This window comes from Pimephales promelas, chromosome 3, assembly GCF_988280905.1.
Source record: "Pimephales promelas chromosome 3, fPimPro1.hap1.1, whole genome shotgun sequence".
NCBI classification, from domain to species: domain Eukaryota; kingdom Metazoa; phylum Chordata; class Actinopteri; order Cypriniformes; family Leuciscidae; genus Pimephales; species Pimephales promelas.
The window spans coordinates 36,594,188-36,612,639 of record NC_142771.1 but is presented as its reverse complement, the minus strand read 5'-3'; the positions used below and the strand labels follow the sequence as shown (position 1 = coordinate 36,612,639).

The 18,452-nt window shown below is 37.6% G+C and overlaps 1 protein-coding gene across 3 annotated transcripts in view; it reads left to right on the top strand.

Moving 5' to 3' along the window:
• helz (helicase with zinc finger) overlaps positions 1–18,452 on the top strand; it is a 78,905-nt gene that overhangs the window by 27,152 nt on the left and 33,301 nt on the right. For all 3 annotated transcript variants that reach the window (XM_089128832.1, XM_089128831.1, XM_089128830.1), the window contains exons 16-21: positions 1,829–2,007; positions 4,573–4,691; positions 8,202–8,347; positions 9,620–9,767; positions 9,919–10,102; positions 16,329–16,557. In XM_089128832.1, coding sequence (XP_088984958.1) covers positions 1,829–2,007; positions 4,573–4,691; positions 8,202–8,347; positions 9,620–9,767; positions 9,919–10,102; positions 16,329–16,557 — 1,005 coding nt within the window. The remainder of the gene's footprint in view (positions 1–1,828; positions 2,008–4,572; positions 4,692–8,201; positions 8,348–9,619; positions 9,768–9,918; positions 10,103–16,328; positions 16,558–18,452) is intronic.

Genomic DNA, 18,452 nt, shown 5'->3' with positions numbered 1-18,452 from the left:
CATATTCTCGGAACATCAGAAACTTGTATTATATCTTGTGAAAATTAGAGCCAGACCGGTATTATCGGCCGATATTAGGCATTTTCCAAAATATCGGTATCGGCAGTTATAATGGCCGATAAATGAATATTTCAAAAATAAAATAAAAAATCGGATGAAACACGCTTGAACCATGTCATGAGTGTTGGAGTTGTATAGTTTGTCCACCAGAGGGCGCTCTACACCGTCCCTGTTGGCAACACTCGTGTATAACGCGCCACATATCCTGCAACCCGCTGATAAGGCAATGTAGGGACTAATATCAGAACTTTAATATATTTTGATGTTCTTCTATTGTGACAATAAAAGAATCGAGTTGCTTTTTTAAAATGCATCATCATATTATTTTAGTTAAAACTCATAAATAACTACAATGTTAGGGAAATCTGTTAATGTTTTGTTGCGCGTTTCTGATATTAAAATTTTTCATAAAACTTTCAAAACTTTCCATTAATTAAAATAAAGCTGAAATATAGATATTAGTGTTTTTTTTTTTTTTTTTTTTTTTTGCTAAAATTACTTAAACTGAAATAAAAATAAAGAAAAATAGTTTTTTAATGATAAAAAGCATATAACATAAATAAATTAAACTAATAAAGGTAAATTATCTTTATTAGATTAAAGATATATAAATAAATTATTTAGTTTAGGTTAATAAATTAACTAAAGAAATACAAATACAAAAAATTAATAAATACTTAAAATAACGAGGAAAATCCATTGTTATTGATACATTTATTTATGACTTATGTTTTTTGACAAATGCAACACATGTAGGTTTCATTTGAAAGATTAAAAAACTGCACGTCATCGAAGGAAATTTGTTATGCAATTTTGAGGATGTTAGTCATCCAGATTATTTTAAAATCCGCTGTTTTTCTCACAGTTCAAGGTTCCTTTGGCACGCCACCCACACGAGTCTGTTACTCCGTTGACTCTGATTTGAGGATCTTGCATGTTGGCCTGCATGGACAAAAAGATATGAATTTGTTGATGAATCACCCTGGTCTTATTGTGCACAGTTTATCAGTTCAGTGCATACTTCTTTTTAATAAAAATATGTCTTTATCTTTCATCAAAATGTAATATCTTCGCCTCTGTAACAACTTTTGTTTTCGCTGAAGTAAGCAGGTCTGCATGGTCATGGTTAGGAAATATCAACAGCTAGATGTTTAAATTTGATAAAGGACATATAAATTGTGTGGGTGGTTGCCAGGGCATTGCTATGCAGTTGCTATGGTGTTTTGGGTTGTTGCCAGCGTCCCTTTTTGAGCTTCCGTTTGGCGTGCTCTATGTATGTGCGTGTATGTGAATATTAAGATTCACATCTTAATCTTAAAGAATTCTTTATGAACTTTTTCAAGAAAGTTTAGGTAGAATGGACTTTCTATGTAAGGACCGAAATCTCTCAATGGACCAATTGTTCATTTTGGGGTGAACTTTCCCTTTTCAAAAGGACCTATCCTGCCTTTTTGAATGTTCAGCTGTCTTTAGTGTGTAACGTTGCGTTTTGAGTATGAAAAAGGTCCGCAAAGTCCCATCAGCGAGAGTTACTCTATATCAGTGTCACTGTTTCTAAACTCCCTGAAACGCCTCCATTGTAGTCTGGGAACGTCACAATATTCCACATTTGAATAATTCCCGCCCAAGGCATACGCAAAGTAAAGGGGCGGGACCTTGTTGAGTGAGTAAACCTATTCTAGAAGGCCCCAGAAACAGAAGCAAGGCTTTACAACAGAAAAAAAAGCATAAAATGGCCTCTTTAATGTTGGACTTTGTGTTTATTCAGGGTTTACTTCAGGAACCGCTGGGTGAAGACGGTCCACCCGTTGGTGCAGCAGTACTGCCTGATCTCCGGAGCGTACTTCACCTTCCAGATGCCCACGCGACAGGACGTAGAGCGCCACCGTGTGGTTGTGGTCACACTCAGCACATCCCAGTACCTCTGCCAGCTTGACCTGGAGCCAGGTCTGAACACACACACACACACACACACACTGTAAATCTCATCTCTAATACTCTCGACACGCTAAAGACGTTGCTTGCAGCGAGTTCTCATATCTGCACACATCCGATTAAAAGAGAAAGACGTGACAGAAGTGCGTCACCGCTGGACGTGGCCGCATTAAAGCCCTCCTGCAGGAGCGAGGCAGCGGGGACCGCAACAGTTTATTAGGAGAGGCTAATTTCCTCCTATGTGTCGGCGCACAGGATCATCTGTTGCTAAGAGACCTGACTCGCCTGTCTGACACACTCAGCATCATTAACACCCGATGCTGTCGTCTTTTTTTTTTCTGTTTCTTCGAGCCTCTCCTCTTATCTGTTCATTTTGAAGTCATACTGCTGATTTCTGGCATTGTGCTAATGTGTTTTGAGAGGTTGAAGTTTATTCCCTCCAGTGACAAACATTTTGGGTTTGGATATATTAGAGTCCTAATAATAAGCCTATGTATATGTTTGACTTAATAGGGAGATTGATTTCAGAGGAGAACCATAATTTCAGCCATTGAGGCCAGTTTAGTGTTGTCAGAAACAGTGTTGTAGTACTCGAGACTCGGACTCGTCTCGGACTCGGTCTCGAGACCATATTTTAATGGTCTTGGTCTTGTCATGGACTCGTGTCCATTTGGACTCGGAATTGACTCGTACTCCAACATTTTTTTTTTAGGACTCGGACTTATTCCCGAGTCCATTCGAGTTCAATTCAAAATATTTTTCATGATTATTAATGTATGTTAATAAAATTCTTCTTTAAATTGATTGACACGCCCAGTGATTGGTGATTTTCTAGTGCGCAACTGCGCATGACAAATTGTAATAAAATTACTTTTAACACCACCTACTATGTGGCCTTTTTACCCTAAACTGATCATATTTTTTAAACTCTTAAGAGAAAAAAAAAAAAGGATTTCTCTAAGTAAATAAAAGTAAATTAGGTAATCAACCCTCACTGGTCTCAGTCTCGACTCGGACTCGACCGTCTCTGGTCTCGGTGTCAACTCGGACTCGAGTGAGGTGGTCTCGACTACAACACTGGTCAAAAAACTCGGTACTTCGGTACCAAGTTGGTACTTAAAAAATAAAAAAGATTAAGGTACCAGCTTTTCTAGGTACCGAGTACCAGGTTAATCCAGTTCTAGACGCGCTTGTCTGAAACGTGCACAGTCGCGTCCTCTTTATAACGCTGATATGTCTCTCTCTCTCTGAATCCACTTGACACGAAAGGAGGAAAGAGCCACATATGGAAATATTTTGGATTAGGCTAATGTCACGTCGCCATAAGAGGCCGATTACATGCAAATTCGCAATTTCAAATATAGGCGCGAGGCAAGCGCGCTCATAATAAAAACTCGTTGCATAGCAACGACAGACGACGCGTGAGAGCAAGCGCTTTGGAAAGAATAAGCAAGCGCAAAAATATAATTAAAAAAAACCACGCGACATGTGAACGGCCTCTAAAGTGCTTTCGGGGTAGTTTTACGAGTACATGAGCACAGTAGTATCCAACCGACACCAGAGTACTGGTATTAGTATCGATGCATCCCTATTTATGTCATTTAATGTCAGTGCCAGTTCTAGGCGTATTCTTGCCTTTATAACTCAGCAGGTTTAAAAAGCCTTTTTAAAATTAAATATGAATGCAGTTTTAGATTAAATAAAAGTACAGTCAAATCAAATAAAACATGTTTTTTCTCCTGTAGCCTATAGTTTGGTAATGCTACAATAAGATACCATTTATCAACATTAGCTACTTCACATCAACACATTGAGTGAACAATATATTTTTACAACATTAATTAATGTTTGTAAATGTTATTTAATACAAGCACTTGATTGTTCATGTTTGTTCACTTCATTCATTGTGCATTAAATAAATAATGGATTAAAACTTTACAAACAACTTTAAAAATGTGTTAGTGTATACTATTGTTTATTTTTAGGTCATTTTATCTAATCTTTTTCTAATACAAATGTACAGTTTCCATACTTGTAACCGTGATAAACACTTAAATATATGTAAATTTAAACTAAGCTTTGGTACCGAAATTGGTACCGAGAACCGTGAATTTTAACTGGTATTGGTACCGAAAACTGAAATTTTGTTACCGTGACAACACTAGGCCAGTTAGATTCGAAATGACTTCAAACTACTAATTTTCCATTAAATAACCTCAAGGAAGTTAAGGAAATGCTTTCAAGTACGTTTCCCAGCACTTCAAAACTCAAATTTTATATAAATAAATATATATTTGAATGTGATGACCAAAACATTGTTTGTTCGTCCTTCAGAGATGACTCCCATTTACTCTCACTATGGCCAAAAAGTTGCATTAATATCGTCGTGAAGAATATAGAGTAAAGGTTTGACGCATCATCCCGACAGATCTGAGAGTTCTCCGTCTCACAACCTCTGCTGGATGCTAGACTCTGTTGTGTTAATGGCTGCTGATGCGTGTTATCTATTATTAATGCCTTCTCCTGTGAAGCTCCATGTAATTAATATTTCATTTCCATGTATTCGTGTTTCCAAAGGGATCTTCACACACATCCTGTTGGACGAGGCCGCCCAAGCCATGGAGTGCGAGACCATCATGCCATTGGCGTTGGCCGCTAATAGCACCCGAGTCGTGCTGGCCGGAGACCATATGCAGGTACCTGAGCGATGACATCAGCTCACGGGGAATGACAAGATTGCCAAGTGATTTAAAAACAGGAAACCAGAGAATTGGGTTTAAAGGGATAGTTCACTTTGATATGTTTTATCTTACCTCAAGGGCATCCAAGATGTAGGTGTCTTTGTTTCTGCAGTAGTTTCAATTTTGATATTTTAAGTTCAAACCGTTCTTGTCTGTCAGTCATATAATGGAGGTCTATGGTCACCACCTCAAAGAGCATGCACAGAGAAGTCCAAATTAAACATGATTTAATGACATGTAACGTAAGTACACATTGATGGTCTAAGACACGAAACGAGCGGTTTGTGTGAGAAAACGATATTTATATCGTTTTTACCTCTTGTAATCACAGCCACAAAGCGACCGCGCCCTCAGATCACTTGGACATGGCTGTGGTTAAAAGAGGTAAAAACTATATAAATACTGTTCGTTTTCTCACACAAACCGCTCGTTTCGTGTCTTAGGCCATCAATGTGTACTTACATTTACGAGTCATTAAATCATGTTTAATCTGGACTTCTCTGTGCATGCTCTTTGAGGTGGTGACCATATACCTGCATTATATGATTGACAAACAAGAACGGTTTGACCTAAAAATATCAAAATTGAAAATACTGTGGAAACAAAGACAACTACATCTTGGATGCGCTTGAGGTAAGATAAAACATACCAAAAATTAATTTCTATCCCTTTTAATAAAGTCTATATTGAATTAAAATGGCCCCTGTTTGACCCGTAAAGTCAAAAGAGTCTAGGGACCCTATATTTACCAAACAGACTGTAGGATTTTGGACTCATTTGCTTCCTTTTGTTTGCTTAAAAGTGAGGATTAACAAATGTAAAACTTGAACTAAAGTAACTACAACACAAAAACTTGGCCTAGATTAAAATATTTCTGCTAATTAACGCTGAGCCAAAGTCCCTTCAAGGCAAGTCACTCTTTGGCCAACTAATTCAGGCATGCAAATGCAGTGAATGGGGAAACATCAAATTCTAAATTCTCAAACAATTAAATAAATTCACCAATGAAATCTGGCATCAACTGTCTCATAAATTTTGTTTCTAAAAGCAAAGTCATGACAAAAAAATGCATTTGAAAACACGAACTGTTTCTTCCTGCGGTGATGCCGTGGCTTTACCATTTATTTAGAAGGCAGGATTTATTCCGCCATGTTGTGTTGCACTTTCTCCCATTTATAAATAGTTTGAGAGTGCCGTCTTTGTGCATAAGAAGGCTTTTGAATAAGCTGAAAAGATCAGGTCTCTCTGTGCTCCGCTCTCTCCAGAGTTCGTCTCCGCCGTGGAGAACCCAGTGGAACCAATGGGCTTCTAATTAAGTGCCATTTAGATAGAAACCTCATCAGCTACACTCATTTCCTGCTGCATTAAAAATTCATCTCACGCCCTACCTGTACTTCCTCTCATGTGGAGATGGGCCTCAAATCTATCATTTAGGGATGGACAATCATTTCTTTAGAAGTTGTTGACCAGTAATCAGTCCCTCCAGAAAAACGCGATTATGCGATCGCTGAATTCAATGCAAAATCAGCCAAAGTCCGCATATTTATGCGGGGGCCGCATTTTTTCAAATACGCCTCACTTTCGCCGCATAAATTGCCGATTTCCGTGCAAAATATGCGGGGTTTGCATAATTTCATAATCCTCGCATTTTCGTTGCAAAAAAGTCACATTTATCTTAGCGGAAAGTTGAAAAATGTTGCGTTTGCTTCACATAATAGCAGCCATTTCCCTCTGTTTCCATGGGAACGTTATGAAGTGACGCAATTACGCGACGCCAGACAGACTCACGGAGGCGATCGACATCTCACAAATCGAACTCGTATAACTGTCCGTCACACGTTCTACCGTCACATCGTTACTTAATAAACAACATAAGATAAAAGAAGTAGCACACATGGGGCGTTCGAGGCGCACATATAACACTGCAGAGAGTTCAACAAGGAGCGCACAGCTCTTAAAGGGGCCACGCCTTATTTACACTCGTTACAGTCTGAAATAAAACAAGATGAGAAATTAAACATTCCCAGCACTTTCTATGATGTAGTATGCTTGCTTATCAAAGGAAGTAATAAGAAATGACTCTTACATTAGCCGAGTGAGAACAGGATGTTGGGGGAATCACTTTTTTTCTCTTTTTCATCAAACCGCAATTTTTGCAAATTCCTGCAATTTCATCGCATAAAATTGCATAAATATCCCGCATATTCCATATCATTTTTAAAGAAAACGGGCCGCATAATCAATCAAAAAAAATTTTTGCCCGCAACAATCACAAAAAAACTCTGAGTTTTTCTGGAAGGACTGAATACTATTATGGTAAATGTTATATATAAATCGCAAATTTTTTCACAAATTTTTGGAAATTACCTCCACAAAATCAGTCATTTTGATCGCAAAAATCACAAAAAAAAAATCGTGAAATCCTGGAGGGACTGAGTAATGCTGCGTTCATGTGCTATGGTAAATACCAAAAGCCGACGTGGAAAATGCACAAGAACACCCCCTCATGTGGTATTTTCCACTGGGCAACTCGTAGAATATTTTGATGGACGAGTTGCCGAGATGAGATAACCTTTGATCTTTTCAAAATGGCGGAGAGCACCGCGAGAGTCGTGAATGGTAATATATATATATGATCTAGAAAATATACAGCATATTATTTACCTTTTGAGTTTTGATAAATCATTTTCTTGCTGTTGCAGATGACTTAAGCAATCTAAAATATTTTTAGCTAAATAAAAGGTGTGGATCTCATTCTTTTTACCACATTACGACAACAAAAGCACTTGAACGCAACACACTGGTAAACACCAGTTCACAAGTGGAAAATATCCTATTTTCCAGAGCATGTAAACGCAGCATAAGTGTTGCTGATATCTAGAGAACATGGTGACTGATTAGTGATTACCAAAACAGAAAAAGTTTTTTTTTTAAATGTAAACCTATTTGAAAAATAAAAAACAGAAATATATTGGCAGTGTTGTTATTGTTAGCTAAAGCTATTAAAAATCATTTTTCAGTAATTGAAATAAAGCTGAAGTAAAAAAATATAAAATGTAAAAAATACAAAAAGTAGAAAATAAAATATAAATATTAAAGGAAAACACTTAAAAAAAACTTTATTTAATTTAATTTAACAAATTAATTTATTAATTTATTAATTTAATTTTATTTAATAAATTTAATATTTTGTTACATTAAATTATTTTTAATTAAAGCCATTTAGCAGTATTTAAAACAAGAAAAAGTTTTTAAAAGGACAACTCTAGTTCTAAGCACATACAATTACTAAAACTTAAAATATAATTAAAACAAAAAACTGAAATTATAAAAAGTTTAATAATTTAAAACAAACTATAAAATAGTATGTAAACAATTACTGCTCTTACACTCATCATTGTGTGTGTGTGTGTGTGTGGTGTAACGCATGTAATTGTGACTCGGAGGTCTCCTGTCCCCTTGCAGCTCAGTCCGTTTGTGTACAGCGAGTTTGCGCGGGAGAGGAATCTGCACGTGTCTCTTCTGGACCGGCTGTACGAGCATTACCCATCCGAGTACCCCTGCAGGATCATGCTGTGCGAAAACTACCGCTCCCATGAGGCAATCATCAAGTAGGTGTGAACTTTTTCACACCACTCTTCCTGAGGAGAGACCCAACATGCAAACACACAAAACACTAGGGCTGTGTTGTTGCCGACATAATTACACACGTCTGTCAACATACTCTCTCTCTCACTGTTACGTCTCTCTCCTTCCTGTCCGTTTCTCCATTTCTGCTTCTGTCTATCTCCGTTGGTTTCTGTGTAAATAGGTTATATGTGTACATGTACTGCAGGTATAAAGAAATGCTAAATTCATATAAAAAGCAAACAAACCGTCGTCCGAAATGGTCCATGTCTTTCTTTCTTCGGTCGAAAAGACATTAAGGTTTTTGATAAACATTCCAGGATTTTTCTCCATATAATGGACTTCAATGGGAACCAAACGGTTCAAGGTCCAAAAGACAGTTTCAGTGCAAACTGTTCAAAGGGCTTTAAATGATTCCAGACGATGAATGAGAAAGAGTTTACATTTTATAAGCAGAAATGCTCGCATTGTTCTGTTCTGTGAGACCTTTTTTAAGGTTATTACGTGACTTCACAAACGCACATCACACAACAGAGGAAGGCAAGCATTTGTGCTTATAAAACTTAAACTTTGTTATTTTAATTTTTTTTTAATGAGCGATCGTTTCGCTTGATGAGACCCTTATTCATCGTCTGGTGTCATTTAAAGCACTTTAAAGCGGCACTGAAACTGTCTTTTGGACTTGAACCGTTTGGTTCCCATTGAAGTCCATTATATGGAGAAAAATGCTGGAATGTTTTCATCAAAAACCTTAATTTCTTTTCGACTGAAGAAAGAAAGACATGGACATCTTGGATGACATGGGGGTGAGTAAATTATCAGCAAAATTTCTTTGAGCCCTTCATTCTTTGAAAATGAAGTGGCAGTCTGTTTCGGATGTGTTCAGGCATTCGCTCATAGCCTCTTCCCGATGCCTCCCAGTGCTCTCCACTTTTGAGAAGTCAGAAATAATGACTAAAACGTCCTTGATTGGACGGCGTTGGCGTGAAATTGTTAATTAAAATGGATATGAGTGTCTTCAAAAAGTGTATTTTTTTCTCCCCCCGAATCATTTTGCATATAATCTGCATACATTGAACGTTTGAGTGAGTAATATCCAATTGACCCGATGTGGAATGTAAACAAAAAGTGTTTGCGTTGATAAATACATTTGGCAGCGTTAGAAATCTCTTCTATTGTTTTCGAGGTCTTGATAGTGGAGCTGAATGGTTATTTTAAGGTTGTCAGTGCTGACTGTGTGTTCTGGCTGACCGCAGCTATACGTCTGAGCTCTTCTACGAGGGCAAACTGATGGCCAGCGGGAAGCAGCCGCCCCATAAGGACTTCTACCCTCTGACCTTCTTCACTGCCCGCGGAGAAGACGTTCAAGAGAAGAACAGCACCGCTTACTACAACAACGCTGAGGTAACCCCAACACTACCATTCACAAGTTCATCGGTTACACTTAGTTTTTAGTGCACTAGATTTGGTGCGAACAGGCCTGATATCCGATTGAATGGATGTATGGGTGTATTGGACCGTTATCTTTGAGAACCCATTGGGAATGCTCTGTCAGGTGTTTGAGATAGTTGAGCGGGTGGAGGAGATGAGGAAGAAGTGGCCGGTGGCCTGGGGGAAGCTGGACGAGGGGAGCATCGGTGTGGTCTCGCCATACGCCGACCAGGTTTTCCGAATCAGAGCCGAACTCCGCAAAAAGAGGATGCCGGAGGTCAGCGTGGAGAGAGTGCTCAATGTCCAGGGTGAGTGAAAAAAGCTATTACCAATTCTAAAGTGTACTTTAATATGCACAAATGGCCCAAATTAGATATTTTTTTGCAGAAAATCATGCAAAATTAAAACTAGCTAACGCATAAGTTCCGCGTTTGACGCAAGGATGCTCGTCAGTTTACGGTTGGGGAGATTAAAGCGGAGGAAAACCGAGGAAAACGGGATTATGGCAGAGTCTTCAAAATTTGCTGTTCACCCGTCTTTGAAACGAAACTTTCATACGTTTAGATGTAATTTTATGTATAGTTATGTTTATTTAATATAATTTTAAAAAGAAGCATAAACACAACGAGGGGTGTCTGTTTTATCTGTTTTTGTGACTAACGTTTCTTTAGTATAACCATGGAGTATAAAATTCATTGCATTGGACTCTACGATCGGCGGAAGTTATCGAGCATCCTTACACCTTCACCGGAAATACCGCCGTGCATAGAGCCCATTCCATGTTGTGTTAAAGGGTTAGTTCACCCAAAAATGAAAATAAAGTCATTAATTACTCACCCCCATGCTGTACCAACCCCGTAAGACCTTCGTTCGTCTTCGGAACACAAATGAAGATATTTTTGATTAAATTTGAGAGCTGTATAACTACCACATTGGCTCCTAAGGGACTGGCTCTTGACGGCCCAGAAAGTCAATGAAGAAAATGTTTAAATATTCCATGTGACTACAGCGGCTCAACTATAAGTTTATCAAGCGACGCGAATACTTTTTGTGCGAAAAAACAAACAAAAATAACGTTTTTATTCGACTATTCCTTTTCTTCCTTGTTGGCCTGAAACGAGACTTCCATACGATTTTCACGACGCATGCGCGAGAACTGAACTGAAGTAGTGTAAGCAGATCGCAATTCTCGCGCATGCGTCATGGAAATCTAAGGAAGTCTCGTTTCAGGCCAACAAGGAAGAAAAGAAATAGTCGAATAAAAACGTTATTTTTGTTTGTTTTTTCGCACAAAAAGTATTCTCGTCGCTTGATAAACATATAGTTGAGCCACGGTAGTAACTTGGGATATTTAAACATTTTCTTCATTGACTTTCTGGGCCGTCAAGAGCCAGTCCCTTAGGAGCCAATGTGGTAGTTATACAGCTCTCAAATTTAATCAAAAATATCTTCATTTGTGCTCCGAAGACGAACGAAGGTCTTACGGGGTTGGTACAGCATGGGGGTGAGTAATTAATGACTTAATTTTCATTTTTGGGTGAACTAACCCTTTAATAGTTTATAGGGTGATAGGGCATTATGAGAATTGGTAAAGGGCACCTATTCTGTTTTTTTTTTTTTATTTAATTTAATTAATAATTCTGCGCATGTAAACGATCTGCAAAGTTATAAAGCTCAAAGTTCACACAAATAGAGCTGATCTTTCCAACAGAAAACACTTTCCTTAAACGCCTGGTTTGTTGACCGGTAGTTATCTCTGTGACATTGATGCTCACCCTCAAACAAAAAGCAGTTGTAAGTAGGGCTGGGTAATAAATATCGATTTCTCGATATTAATCGATTCTCATTTTTACGAACCGATATCGATTCTTAAATCTCAAGAATCGATTAGTCATCCTGTTTCATTTGAATGAATGGGACATTGTATCGCATCCAAAAAATCACAATAATCTTTGTCCTTTGATACTATTGATATGAAACAAAGTCTCAATTTTCAAATTACGTCCATTTTCTTTAGAAATTCAAAAACATAAATAGTGTTTTGTCGCTGTGGCGTGAGATCGCTCTGGAGAAGCAGCAGCGCTGATCTCTCTTCCGGCTTAATAATACCAGTCACAGCGCCAAATAAACATGAATGATCATCTGAAAGTGTGTTAAAGATAGAGTACAACTTATCGAAATCCGTATCATGTCACATTGATTCGCTCAATCAGCGTTTCAACCGTGGAAAGACGTCAGTTAAACAGCTTGTAATCAATCGTCATATTTACCTCAGAAAAACCACATAAACTCGTAGTCAGCTAGAAAAAATAACTCTAGAGAGGAGCATTTTGCTAAATATATACACCATATTACATATGCATTATAATCTTAATGTTCTTCAATATTTAATGCATATTTGAATAAATCTGGCAAGTTTTTATGACAGCACCATTTAAATGTTTATATTTCAAATAATCTTCTTATTCTAAAAATAAATAAAGTGTAATTCAAGTGTTTGTATAGCTACAAAACAGTTAATGGCTAATGAAGCCTAGTAGGCTACAACTAGACTCCCATAGTTTACAGCATTAGTTAAGAGATTTGATTTCCTTGAGAAAATTTGCCATTTATTGTAACTGATATCCAAAATAATCAATATTGAATCAAATCGAAATCGAATTGAATTGCAAGCTTGTGAATCGAAATCAAATCGAATTGTGAAGTTTGTGTCAATACCCAGCCCTAGTTGTCAGGCCAGGAAGAGTTTCATTTATGTTGAAGAGCAAAAGAATGCAAGGGCAAAACATCATTACATGGACTTGTCATGCAGAGATTTATTTAGCAATCGCAAACAATATAGTCGAGATTCATGTTTGGATTTATTACAGTTTGTCACCTAAGAAGGTTTGCTCATTGATGTAGTCGCAGTACAAGCATAAGCCTCGTGAAGGAAAAATTTGTACGTATACAGCTAAACGCGTCTCCGTGTGGACGGGGCCTAAGATGCCTAACTATTGGAACATCATTTGTGTTGTGAATGCGACTGGGTTTTAAACCAGACCCCATGTGTCACCCCAGACGGGCGGCAGAGAGAGAGAAAGTTTACAAGACGGCAATTTGGCCTGCCAAATGTGTGTTTGGTGGAGAGCCGGTTTCATTTGAAAAGCCAGATTGGTTTGTGCATAATTGATGGCGTTTGGTTCAGCCTGTTGCATTGAAATCACCTTTTTAATGGGAAGAGAAATCCCTGTAGCTCAGGTGCTTGTTTGGCCCAGGGATTCATCTTAAGTGGTCATTACCCGAGGCATGTTCAGTCTGGCTGCCAATCTTTAGCTGGGCACCCAGTCACTGTCAGCTCTGCTTTTGTCGCAATTCATAGAGAGATCTTCTGTTATTACAGTCACATTCATTACATGTTTATGGCTTTCCATGTTCAACATGAAACCCTGTTTTATGAAAGCACCTTCCAAGTCTTACTGTGAAGTTGTTTATTGGTGTACAAAAGGGTTTCCAAATGGGGGTTCATGACTAGCCAAAAAAACAACTAGCGACAAATTTAGTGACTTTTTGAATTGCTGGTTGTCATGTAGTCGCTCACTATATCATACTCGCTAAAAGAAAATATAGAAATGAGAACAGCTTTATTGGACAATTTGGCGATAAATTATATTAAAATACAGTACGTGTCCAGATTGGGAGAGAAAACGGATGTGAACAGTTGACGCATCTAGCGACATTGTGACTTTTTGTGCAACACTGATTGCTGGGGGTTTGTGAGTTGATGAAAAGCTATTCGTTAGTCATGTAAAACTGCACCGTAATTGTGACGTAATCTGCTTTATTCAGCGGCTCGGAGATGCTTCGTTCACCGTAAATGCAGCAAACTCTATTTGGGAACGCAATACGCACCAGGTTTACACATTCACATAATTTCCAACTTTTTTGTGGACAGAAGTTTGCAGCATTTGAGGAGTATTCTGCCCAAATTAAAGCTCAAAGATGATTTTTTGTGTAAAGCTCAAGATTTGAAAGTGATAATTTAGAACAGAAATAACTTTATCCCTCAAACCATATTCACTTTATAGCCCTTAATCCTGTAATTGTGGACTAATGCGGGCACAGGGGACTCAGGTGTGATCCTAATTTTTATTTATTGTAAATGTTATAGCACTGTCTTCGATAAAGTTTTGTCTATCCATTTATTTATTTTTTTAATTTTGGGGGTATTTTTGAATTTATTTACTTAAAAAAGTACAGTATTTTATATGTAAATTATTTCTATGTAAATTAATTACTATGTAGTTTTATTTATTTATTTATTTTTTTAACTACATTAAAATATCATTCCAATAAATTCATAGAGCTAAAACCTAAAGATGAAGTGACTTTGCGGCTTATTTTAGAATGCTCTAAATTACAGTTTTTCCCATTCATTTCAATGGGTGCCCATTTTTGACCTAAATACAAGATTAAAGGACAACTCCGGCGCAAAATGAACCTTTGGTCTAATTACACATTGTTACCTAGTCAACCGTTATCTGAGATTTGTTTTCATGATTGCCGAATGTAAATAGTTTTATCTCTAAAAACAGTTTAGCCTATAACGCTAGTATAATGCTAGTATATAGGGCATAGAGTAATGACAAATAAAAATCGCTTGTTATTACCACTAACAAGGCTCAAAATAGCCCCACACTAACACGACAGCATAATAAGGGTCCCTACATACAAACCGAAGCATTGAGAACTTTGTCAGTGTCCATACAGTTTAATAAGAAGATATTGTATACACACAGTCAACTTCGCGAATACAGGAAGAAGCCATCTTTGAAAAATAGTCTCTACCAGTCGATCTACGAACGCCGATCCAAGTGCGCTGAACTGTGCAGAATCTCATATGATCCGTTGTTTCCAGAAGAAACACAAACACGAACCGTTTTCTTCTCTTCAATATGTACACGTAGCCTACTGTTCGCGCTCACATTATCACCTTATTCACATCTCACCAGCGCACATGGATCAGCGTTCGTAGATCGACTGGTAGAGACTATTTTTCCAAGATGGCTTCTTCCTGTATTCACGAAATTTACTGTGTGTATAAATATCTGCTTATTAAACTGTTTGGACACTGACAAAGTTCTCAATGCTTCGGTTTGAATTTAGGGACTCTTATTATGCTGTCGTGTTAGTGTGGGGCTATTTTGAGCCTTTTTAGTGGTAATAACAAGCGATTTTTATTTGTCATTACTCTATGCCCTATATACTAGCATTATACTAGCGTTATAGGCTAAACTGTTTTTAGAGATAAAACTATTTACATTCGGCAATCATGAAAACAAATCTCAGATAACGGTTGACTAGGTAGCAATGTGTAATTAGACCAAAGGTTCATTTCGCGCCGGAGTTGTCCTTTAAGGAGTTTATTTTTCACCCACTTAACATTGTAGAATTGAGTCAAAAAATTGTGTGTGTTCAGGAGGCAAACTTAGAAAAAGTAGCCAAGTCTTATACCGCTCAGATCAAGGGAAGTAATTTTTAAAAATAAATCAACTATTTTGCCCACATTTGTCCAGAATACGGTTTTAGGGTTAAATTAGTTTAAACATTATTATTATTATAATCATCAAATATTAATTTATTTTACAGTCCTTTTCTAAAAGTACAATGTTCAAATAAGGTCTTATTAATTTCTTAACACTAGTTAAGATTAGGCTTTATGTAGAATTCAGAAACTCTTGCTATTAGCGACACCGGTGGCAGTTATGTGAACTGCAGCCAGCAACTTATTGCTTGTACTTGTGCACACAAAACGTGCGAGACTGAACGTGAATCCAAGTCCTGGTTTTATATTCACGGTGAAGTTATTTTTTTCGTTCTTCGCTTATAGAAGTAAAAAGTAGTTCGGAATACTTGAAAAAGTCGAACAAATCAGACGGCAAGTTTGCATAGACAACCTAGGAAGTCAATCGGGGGCTGCTTCGTTTCACGCAGTTCACAGGCTGGCAATAAAAAACTATTAACATGTGGTTATTCTTACATAGAGTGAGTAACATATACTTAAATGCATCACGAACTCACTCAGTAATATATTTTACAGCATTTTTTTTTTAGCTTTTGTTAATGTTACAATTAATGCACACAGTGTTAATTCACAGTGCCATATCTAATGTTAACAGATACGACTTTTGACTTGAAATATTTAGTAAATGTAAAATTTAACATTTATGATGAAACATCAACTCTCAAGTTTATTGAATAGGATAAACCCCTTGAGATGAACCATCTCGTTTTCGAAGGGGTCCTAATATACAATACAATACAATATTAAACAAAGGACAAATCGTACACATTACAATACATGAACAATACAACAATCAATGACAAAAAAGTTAGCCACACAGAAGCTGTGGTGAAATCCAGCAAAAACAAGGAATAAAATGACTTGTAAATTCATGGAAGTAAAACTGGTGCCATGTTGACGTTTTATTGAATGTCTAGTGTCAGCACGGTCTCTGCAGCAGTTAAAGCACACGTATCTCCTGCTGTCCACAGGTAAGCAGTTCCGGGTGCTGTTCCTGAGCACCGTCCGCACCCGTCACACCTGCAAACACAAGCAGACGGCCATCAAGAGGAAGGAGCAGCTGGTGGAGGACTCAACTGAAGACCTGGACTACGGCTTCCTCTCCAACTACAAGCTGCTGAACACCGCCATCACTCGGGCGCAGTCCCTGGTGGCCGTGGTGGGAGACCCCATCGCTCTCTGCTCAGTGGGACGCTGCAGGTAACCGGACACTTTTAAATGGCTTAAAGGGATAGTTCACTTTGAAATTAATTTTTGGTATGTTTTATCTTACCTCAAGGGCATCCAAGATGTAGGTGTCTTTGTTTCCACAGTATTTTCAATTTTGATATTTTTAGGTCAAACCGTTCTTGTCTGTCAGTCGTATAATGGAGGTCTATGGTCACCACCTCAAAGAGCATGCACAGAGAAGTCTAAATTAAACATGATTTAATGACTCGTAAATGTAAGTACACATTGATGGCCTAAGACACGAAACGAGCGGTTTGTGTGAGAAAACGAACAGTTTTTATATCGTTTTTACTAGAGTTGAGCCGGATACTCGGCTGAAACGAGTATCCGGTACGGATAAAGCACTTTTGTCAAAAACAAATATTATACGAGTAATACGAGTCAATATCTGTGCTCGGATAAAAAAAAGAAAAAAAAAAGTAATGTTGAAATTAGGGCTGAGCGATATATCAATATAAAGAATATATATTTTAAATGTGATATGTAATTAGAGTTTGCGCTGCACGCCTTGCTCCAAGCAAGCTGCTTAGTGCTGACCCAGAGCTCTCTGCACTGCTCCCCGCGCCCCAGTCACTCCTTTTCCACTTTGCGTGCTTGATTAAAGCATGTTATATTATAACATGAAATAAAGTCTTTCACCTCAGCAAAACGGACTTTGTCCTGTCAGCCGTTATACTGTAACGTTAGTCGTAGCGCACACTCAATTGCACGCGCAAATGCGGCGGCGCGCGCTGGATCGCCTCACTGTATATAAAGTGCAAAAGAAACAACGAGCATGCAACACTGTTGCGTTGTAAATAACACGAAATAAAAACAAAGCAGGTATGATTTTAATTCTATTCACCAGGAGCAGTTTCATTGTTTCATTAACAGTATTGTCTATTCACCAAGGTAACTGTCATGTCTATATTAACCCCTTAATGCCCCTATTTTTCTTTGTGTTATTTTTTATATTTTTTTTAAATGAATGTAATGGCTCATACCAACGTTGTATTGACAAAATAAATAAACCAATTAATAAATCACAATTACAATTCCAAGGGAATAATCTGCAATTAAGATTTTTGTCATAATCATGCAGCCCTAAGGTGAAGAAACCTGTCAATTATTTATTCATTTGATTTTGCAAATGTTCATGTTTCAATAAAACTACTTGTGACATGTCATATTTGGCTTTGACTGAACATTTGCTCTCACTTTGCAGAAAAAATATCGGGATATATTTTGTATATTGAAATTCAGCCTAAATATATTGGGATATGACTATTGGTCCATATCACCCAGCCCTAGTTCAGATGAAAACTCTTGTTCGTTACATTTTACTTCATATTTGCAACCACATGTGTTGTATTCATTGTTGCAAAACTTGTTCTGTAGTTCGTTGTTATCGTGATCAAAACCATTGATCTGAAGCTCAATGCTGATGCTGTCATGTAAATAGTTTTCTTATCAGCAATAAATATAACAATTTCAGATCAACCCATATCAATTGCATGCTTAAAATAACATACCGGTTAAAGCCCCGCCCATTTCAAGACTACCCGACCCACTTCCGGGTTTAGGCCCCGCCCAGTCCGAGTACAGATACAGATACAGATAATTCATATGGTTATACAGATACAGATACAGATAATGCTGTACTCGCTCATCCCTAGTTTTTACCTCTTGTAACCACAGCCACAAAGCACTCGTGCCTTCAGATCAGTTGGACGTGGCTGTGGTTACAAGAGGTAAAAACAATATAAATACTGTTGGTTTTCTCACACAAACCGCTCGTTTCGTGTCTTAGGCCATCAATGTGTACTTACATTTATGAGTCATTAAATCATGTTTAATTTGGACTTCTCTGTGCATGCTCTTTGGGG